The sequence below is a fragment of the Vidua macroura genome, chromosome 2 (assembly GCF_024509145.1).
Source record: "Vidua macroura isolate BioBank_ID:100142 chromosome 2, ASM2450914v1, whole genome shotgun sequence".
NCBI classification, from domain to species: Eukaryota; Metazoa; Chordata; class Aves; order Passeriformes; family Viduidae; genus Vidua; species Vidua macroura.
Window position 1 is genome coordinate 31,927,765 of NC_071572.1, and position 9,099 is coordinate 31,936,863.

The 9,099-nt window shown below is 43.9% G+C and overlaps 1 protein-coding gene across 1 annotated transcript in view; it reads right to left on the reverse strand.

Annotated features, from left to right (window-relative positions):
• Positions 1-4,022, reverse strand: part of ATP10A (ATPase phospholipid transporting 10A (putative)) — a 110,950-nt gene extending 106,928 nt beyond the window's left edge. The window contains exon 1 of the mRNA XM_053971582.1: positions 3,477-4,022. Within this exon, the coding sequence (XP_053827557.1) occupies positions 3,477-3,919 (443 nt within the window). The 5' untranslated portion in view covers positions 3,920-4,022. The remainder of the gene's footprint in view (positions 1-3,476) is intronic.
• Positions 4,023-9,099: the final 5,077 nt, after the last annotated feature.

The following is a 9,099-nucleotide window of genomic DNA, read 5'->3' on the forward strand; positions in this document are numbered from 1 at the left end:
AGACCTGCAAAGTCCATCACAGAGCAACACAAGTCTGCAATTTTCCTGTGTGTTTCACTCCTCGACATAAGCTGCCAGCTCAAATTCAATAGCTTCTTTCAATTTATTCAAAGAATCAGGTCTTTTCCCTTTCCATCTCACTCTAGAAAGCAATAATCTTCTGAGGTATTTTCCACTCTCCACAACATCCAGGATTCCTAAATGAAATATGTCTTCTTTCTGTCAAAACAAGCTGCATTGCTCTTCAACTTCTTACTTTAGGTTGCATCATCTTTTGCTGTTTTGTTGTCTCATAAGTGTTGCCAACTCTGAGCCACAGAATCACTGATTCTGCAGTGGCTGTATGAGAACGGGTCATCTGAGTCCACTGGGCAGGCAGGAGGAAGAAGGCCAGCTGTCAAGCAGTCAGCAGAGCAGAGAACAGTATTTTCCCTCAGACCAGTTCTTGACATGATCTGCCTGTGTAGGCTGTGCCAGAGCACCAGGCATTGGACACTGCTGGAGTCATGTAGAACCTCCTCCTGATGAGCTGCCCTAGGCTCTGCCTACCCCTGCATTCTCTCATCCTGTAGCTTTTGCATCACTAAATGCTGCCTGTATCTAACAGAGGACAGGTACTTCAGCAGCCAGGAAAGCATGTATGGATTATACACGAAAAGGATACATGGCAGAACACACAGTATCCAACTTGAATCTTTGTGACTGAACAACACGGAACATGAGACAGAGGGCTTTTCTCTACTACTAAAGCAAAAGTCCCCGTCTCCATTTGCTGACTTATAATTCAATGTTATTTTGCTGCAGTGTGTTTGAACGCTGTAGTCTGTATTTGAGGTGGCTCTAGCAGCTGTATGGAAGGCTGGCAGGCAAGGGAGCCCATCACAGCACAGAGTCCTGGAACTCAGATGCATCCCATCTTGCAGAAGGCCTCTTTCCAAGCTATGAACAACCAACCAGCAAGAGTTACTGCTCCCTGACAGTCCTAGCGCAACACAGAACTGCAGCAATACTCATTAACCTACAGCAGCATTTCTATCGAGGACAGCATTTGCATCAAAGTCTGCCCCTACCACAAGGAAGTGGCAAGTAGGGGGAGGGAGAGACAGCCTGGTTTGCTCAAAAGGTAGCAAAACTGATAAGGGATCAGCATTAATCCATGTGAGGAGAAAGCTGTCATTTATTACTTCCTTATGTGACACGCTTCAACATTTTTCCAGAAACAAAGAGACTAAGGAAACAAAGTAAAAGTCAGGATCAATCCCTTGTGTTTCTCCTGGCATGACACCTCTCTAAGAAAACAGCTTTTCTGAACTCACGCCCATAAACTTCAATGACCTTGATGCAAATCTCTCAATCTTGGTACCCTGTCACACAAGTTAGCAAGAATCTTAGCTCTTATCTGCAGAAGTAGCAAGTTTCTTGTCCCATCTCGCTCACTGGAGCTGGAGGGTGTTTAAAAAGGTGACTTGGTGAAGTTTATAAAAAGCTACAAAAGAAGAAAAAGTGGGCAGATTAAAAACATGTGAGCAAATTACCTTAACTGCATGTTTTGATTGTATTTTTTAATTGTGGGAGGGAAGCTTTCCCTAGGGACTGCTAGAAGGTGAAAATAGGTGAGCTTCTGTTGCGGGCTGTAAGCACACAGCGTTCAGCTCTGCATCCAGCCAGAAAGCTGTGTCTGAATAAGTGGCAGAGCTCTCACACTTCCATGTTTGCTGCCCCACAGGGATTTGGCCGGCATGTGCCTTTGATGCCAATGCAAAGGAAAACCACTCCCAAATTAATCTGTGTAAGTGTCACTCAGCAGCAATCTGAACTCTGCAGGAAAAGGAACAATTCTGACTTTGTAAAAGCACAAGCATGAAAAAGGGTAGTACACTTAGCTGGGACTCACAAAAGACCATAAGTGATATTAACATCAAAGGTACACCTTTTCTCATAGTCACGTCTACTTTTTTGGCAGCAGAGAGGGATATGGAAAATTGCTGGGGGAAAAACATTCCAGAATTAATATCCTAGTACTGGTATTTGTTAATATTTTGGACATCTTCTGCACTGGGCACTTAGTGTTTTCCAACCTAGGAGACACAAGAGCTTATTTCTAAACTGATTTTTTTTTTTTTTTTTTTGGAAAAGGTTAGATTAACCATCCTTATTATCACTGTTTTACTTTCTGCATGAATAGCCCCTTACAAGACCTTCTGCAATCAATCTTCCTCAACACCAGAGGTGTTCAGAGTTCTACAGACAAGCAAGGCACTAGGCACAGGCACAGGTTAGCAGGAACTGTGTGTGACTTGACTGGGTTGTTTTTTGGTTTAGTTTACACAAATAAGGCCATTTTACTTATGTTTTCATTCATACATATCTACTGGTGGAGGAATATCCCTGGGTGAGATTTCTTACGTGATATCAGTTTGTGAAATAACAAGCTGAGTCTGCTGATGTTGGAAATGCAGCCTTTTCCGAGTTCTTTTTCAGTGTACATTTCTTCTCATGCCTTTCTTGCAATAGGAGAGTTGCTCTCTGTCTCATGCTTACGTCAGCCCAGAAGACCCTCCCAGACAGTCTGCGGAATCCGAGTGTAAGTTTCTTGGCACGTGTTTCATTTTAGACTTAGAAGCATCAGAAATGAAACTAAATCTGCTTTCTCAGAAAATAGATTCTTCTCTCATTCCCCAGGAAACCTTAGCCTGAGACTACTAGGAGATGACTGGCACTTGGAGAAAAGCATAACAAAATTTTGTAAAGCTGGCTTCTAAGCACATAAATGCTGATGCAAAAGTAATTTCAGTCTGGTTTACAAATACCAAGGCAGTGCTCTAAATGTATTGCCCAGATTATTAGAAAAAACTAGTTCTGAGAGACGTAAATGACCTAATGCTCCATCAAAAGCACTGGAAAATAGCAAAGTCAAAGAGAATGATGACACTTGAGATGATATATAAAAAACATTTGCTTAAATGTTCAATGGAAAGACTGGTTCAAAGGCAAAGTTTCGGTTCACTAATTTCATGTCATGAAATCTCACACACATGACTGAAATTCAGAAGCCTCTGGCCTCTATCCTTCCTTCACTCATTGAAGATTTAATGGCAGACTGTGTGAGTTCTCATGTTATTATAATGAAATTAATGCCTGAAACTATACACGAGTGTAATTTACTGCACACACTGGGAAGTGTTTGCATAATGTGATTTACTGCCAGACCTCACCGGTCAGAGCGGATTTCACCTTCACCTGTGGGTACAGGACTGTATGAACTCCCTCAGTTGAGTTAAGAGTTGGGAGACATCAGTTCCACGAGAACTGGAAGTTTCTTTGGACTTAAAGTAGAAAGGAAAGCGCCCCACAATGGACCTGCTCAGTGCCCTGCGTCCTCACCTGCGCTCGCCTGAGTCCTGGCGCCAGGCAGGACCCCAGTGCTGTCTGCCACCAGGGTGCTGCCGTCCCTGCCCTCACCCGCCCTGCCTCACCTGCTGTACACCAGGCACTCCATGTGGTTGATCTCCTTGTCGGAGCGGTAGCGGCTGTAATCCTCCCAGAGGTCCTTGATGGCGGTGACCGCCAAGATGAAGAGCACGGGGGCCAAGGCCAGCTCCGGCTGGAAGGCATTGACGGCTGGCACGAAGTTGAGGAGGGCGATGAACACAAAGTAGACGTTGGCCAGGCGGTGGAACTGCTCGAAGAGGTTCTTGGGCAGGAAGGACAACGCCGTGTACTTGGTGGTCTTGAGCCGGTTGCAGGCCAGGACTGTCCTCTTGGACTTCTCCGGCTCGGCCTCAGGTAACAGCAGGCTGGAGCGCACCAGCCGCGTCTTACTCTCCTTCTTCTTCCTCCGCCTTCTCTTCCTCTGCCTCTCCTTCCCCTCCGGCAGCACCTGGGGCGCTCCCTCTCCTCCTGCCGCGCCCTGGGACATCGCTGCCGCCCCGGTGTCCTCGCCCGGGCAGCGCGGGCAGCTCCCACGGGCAGGCACGGCCCTAAGTTATCATCCTCCGCCGCCCGCCACGGCTCTCCTTCCCTCTTCCCCTCCGGGGGCGGGCAGGGGGAGGAGGGCTCTTTCGAACTCGCTCCTAGCCGCTCTGCCGGGACCTCTCTCGCTTTCTCCTCCTCCTCCTGGCCGGGGAGGGGACGTGGGCAGGCGGGGAGCCGAGCCCTCCTCCCGCGGGCCTCTCCCCGTCCCAGGCGCGGGGGATGCGGGCAGGGCCGGGGGAGCGGGAAACGGGAGCGGCCCTTCCGCGCACAGCCTGCCCCGAGCGCCGTCCCGTCCCGGCGTACGCACCCGGCAGGACACTTTGGCGGCGGCTTTTGACTTTGAGTTACGTGTCGAACGGGGAAAGAAGTTTGAGCGGGGAAAGAGAAAATTCCCACTGAAGCTTCGGCGCTGCGCACTGGCCTTTATCCACGGTGCCCCAGCAGCAGCTGGTGGGAGTTTTTACCAGCTGACTCTCGGCGAAACACTCTACTTTCTGCCTGAGTCCGTGTGCCACGTTGATAGCCATCCCCGTGCTTAGCCTGGGAGCTAAAGCACAACATCTCCCGGCTCCTCCCGTCTGTCTGGTACACCGGCTCTGTTGGTGGCGTCCATGGTGCCTGGGACAACCCCACAGGTGGGAACCACAAAAATGAGGTTTCCGATGGAAAGCATTAGGCGCTGCCACCTCTGCACACGCCCTGGCAGTGCTGTGCTGTAACGCACGTTTGCCTCTGTGGATTTTCCTATTCCCTTGTGGTAGGGTAGATCTTACCAGCAAGGATTGGAAAATGCCAATCTCTTGCTCTGTGGTTTATGCTCTGCACTTTCTGGAGAAAGATACAGTTATGAGTCATGATGGATAGACAAATATCCAAAAAGAAATACAGAAGAGAAGATAATTTAGATTGAAAGATTTAGTCTAAAATCACAAGTATACAATGTAGTGAATAAATGCAGAGATTTAAATAACAGATAATAAGAGAATAATTAAATTATTGTTATTAGGTGTGACATGAGAGTTTGCTGCATCGCTTTAGGTTGGGATTTAAGAGCAGACCCTTTGGATATGGGATTCCACAGGCAGCATGAAAGGCTGCCACAGGTCACTCCAGGCTCTGTCTAACCTGTAGCACAGATAGATGTATTTTATGGGGGGACCCTTGGTCCTGATCCTGTGATATCCCAAGGTGGGATCATACTGAGTACAAAAGTACTTCATTCCTGTCAACATGTTTCTTCTTGTCACAGAAAATAGGCACAGAGTATAAACATCTAGTCTTGATACGAGGTCAGGTGAGGACAGTACTGGTGCATTTTCTGAGAAAGTACCTAGTCCCACAACTCAGATGCTGCCATGGCAAATTCCATTAAGACCAAGAAGTGAAAGCCATTACCCAAGCCTGACAGGTTGTATGTGCTGCTGTAACACTGTATGTGTTTTCATCCTTGCTCCTCCCATTTGCAGTATGTTTGTAATTGCTCTTTAAAGTGTCTGGCTAATTAGGAGCCCTTTTCTGGCCCTGAGGCACTATGTGAGTGCTAGTTCAGCCCATGACTTGCTACTGTGTGAAGCCACGACCCTTTACCAATCCTGCTGTCCACTCTTCTGATGCTACTTCAAACTTAGCAGGGATTTCCTGGGTTTGTCAGGTCTTGGAATATAGACACAGCAGGTTTTAATTATTGCAAGGAGAAAAGGGGAAATTGGGCTGTTCTGGATTTTTTTGTTTGTTTGTTTGTTTTTTGGTTTTTTTTTTTTTTTTTTTTTTTTTTTTTTTTTTTTTTGCAAAGTCTGCTCCTTTGTTGATAAGGGAAAAGTACAAAATGTTAAGAGAAAAGGAAAAGCCAAAACAAATTTTAAAAAATCCTTCCTTATTTCAATTTTCTGTGGGTCTTTTTTTTTTTTTTTTTGGCTTGTTTGTTTCTTTGTTTGCTTACACTTGGGTTAACTTAAAGGGGAAGCTGGAATGAACAAACATCCTTTTTCTGTGCTTTGGAAATGCTGAAATGGGATGAGGAGGACATTTTATCATTGTGCAATATTCCCATAAACTGAGCTTCATCCATCCAAGGGCTCTTTGCAGGCAGCAGCGGATATTCCAAAAAGTGAATTGCTGGAATTTTTGCCACTGGCCTGCCAGCCACTGCAACCCACTATTTTGTAGGTCTCTGGTTCATCCCAGGCCTCCAGGAGCTGAAGCACTGTTCAGGCTTCATTTTTCCTCTAGACGGCCCTCCACCTTGTTTACACAGATTAGAGGAGAAGCAGCAGTAATATTTGTTCCTTTCTCTTGCCAAAGCACATCACTTCTTAGAATAAACTGTTCATATCTTTATCAATGCCTGGCATCCCAAGTGTACTCAAATGGCTTGAGTATAGCACATCTGAGTGGAAAGATGGTGCACACCCAAGTATTAAGGAGTAGTGAGAGTCTCTGCTGGCAGGAGAAGTAAGCCAGTTGCTCAGTCACTGAGTCCACTGCGTAAAAATGATGTGTAAATAATCAAAAAATGGTGTCTAGATCAGGTTTAGCACTGCATATTCAGCAAGCTTTCAATAACTGAAAATAAATTAAGGGTTAGATATGTAGTAACGTTAAACTTTCAAACAGAGAGCTCAAGGAAAGGTAAGAAAAGACAATTCTCACATTCCCCTTAAGCTACTTGTTTAAGGAAAACACCTGTGCAAGTTTGAGAGCCTAACCTGGGATGAATTGTGGTTACACCTAGCGGTATTGGCCAAACCTGTGACACCAGATATCCCAAAATTGTCAGTTACAATCCCACAATTATAAGAAATGGTCTATAAGTCAGTGGGCTAGACTTTAAAACCTGTCTTATTTGCATAGTTTTGGAGTGCTCAGGATTCACATTAACAAGATTTCTTCTGGAATGGAGTAACAGGAGAGAAACTTAAAGATAACGAACAGAAGCTGAAAGTTTTTATGCAATTCCCATGAGCTGAATTTTGCAAACAGATATAGCAACAGAAAGATAACATACAGTTGGGTGGGAGCCTCTGAAGAATTATGTTTTTGTTTGCTAAATTGTTTATTTAAAAGCAATTTAAAGCCTTTGTATTTGAGTATGTATTGGCAGAGTTAAGTGCCGCCCTTGGAAAGTTTCACTATAAAAAAAAAAAGTAGAAAGTATTGCCACACAGCTTTTCAGCTTTTTAGCTCTTGACCACACCCCACTTGTCAAGAACTAAAAAACTCTTCTCATATCATTGACCAGGACTTTCTCTGTTGCTAGTAAATTGCTTTTTAACTGAAACAGGCAAGCTAAAGTATTGCAAGGCAGTGCCATGAGGAAAGGATGTGGCACCCCTCTGCTTTCTGTGCAGTCACATGAGGAATCGAAAATTCTGGAAATTTATACTAAAACCTGACAAAATGTAATCCATGATAAATGAAAACAAGAGTTAACCTTACTTCAAAAAGCCTTTAAAAACTAATGTTTGTTAGGCTTTTCTAGCCAAGAATTTTGTCAGTGTAGGCACTGCCAAGAATTTAGTCCTTCCTTTCCATTTGCAAATAAAACTGTGCAGAAAGGGTTTGAGAAAGCACGAACATTTGTATCTAAACTCATATCTGACCTCTCCCTGCCCACACAGTTCAAGTAGGTGAGGTTGGAAATAAGAGGCAGGCAGGCAGCAAAATCAGCTTTCAACTGTTACAAAATACACATGCACAAGTCTGGCTTTAGCTTTTGAGTACAAAAGGACAAGTGTGTTGCTTTTGTTGTCAACTGCAGTACACCTGCATCTCCTTTTTATGGAGTCTTCTGGAGGAAAGGAGGTGAAAAGAAATTGGCTTTAAATCATTCTGGATGATGCATGGATCCTACAAAGTATCACCTTCAAGAAACAGAAGTAAACTGTTTTGAAAAGCCAGAGGAGCCAAGAGCCAAAGACTAGATTTACAGGATAACCTGAACTAAAATGTGGGCTCTACTAAACTGATATGTGTTTTTCAGGGTCATTGGAGTGAAGCACTAAACGCAGATGATGTCTGCAGATTGTTCTGTGCTCTAATTGCTCCCTGCACCCATTGATGTCTCCTTTCTGTCCAGAGCTCTTCCTTTGTTGTCACATAGCTTTTTCTCAGTGTCCTTAATCTCACTGCATTTTGCTTGGTATCTGCTCTCTTATTTCTCCTGCCATTAACCTGAATCCAGCCTCTGATGCCCAATATCTCTTCAATTTCAAGTGCTCTCCAGAGCCTTTTCCAGTGCCTGACTCTTTTTTTCAGCTGTGCACATATTCTTCAGAAAATGAAAAAGGAGAGATTTTCTAAGCACCACTTATGCTGATACTGTACTTAGTGAGTTTTTTGATAGCTTGGGCCACTAAATGTTGAGCCTTAAGGTATGGCACAGCCTTTAAAGCTAGAAGGAACTACAGGATTTTCTGGCCCAAGATACTGTATTAACTTGGCCTTTTAGATGCCACACGTGCTAGAGCTTGAAATCATTATTAAACTGTTATGTGGACAGGCTGGTTGCTCAGAGATCAGATAACCAGTTTTATTCCCCTTCTCAGGGTCCTCAGCCCTGATTATGTTTGAACTATTCTTTATGGCATGGGGTTTTGTCAGTATGCAAGAATCATAACATCAACCAAAAAATGCCTTTAGCCTGATGGTTGTGTGAAACAGTTGGAAACTGGCATCCACCTGAATGCTAAGGATGAAAACACCGTAGACAAGATCACATATATATTACTGATATTATAACTCCTTGTCATGGTTTTTGAAAGCTTAGAGTTACCATTATTCCATTTTAACAATTAGCTTCTTCCTATCATAAGAAAGTGAAGCAAACCTAATTTTAACATAGTCTAATTTACTAGGCCACTTTTGTAATATTTATATATTACATATATATTGTAATATTTATATGATCCTAAAATAAAGATTTCCCGTGTTGGATATTGCCAGAAACATCTGTCAAATTACTCCTTTGGTCCAGAGAAGTTTTTTTAATATTAACATGCTTAATATTATGGAACCACCCAGAGGCCTTAGTTGGAATCTAGGACTTTAAGAACTATAAAAATAACTGTAAAGACATGGTACCACACATCAGACAAAATCTGTTCTGCCCTTTGCAGATGAGATGTA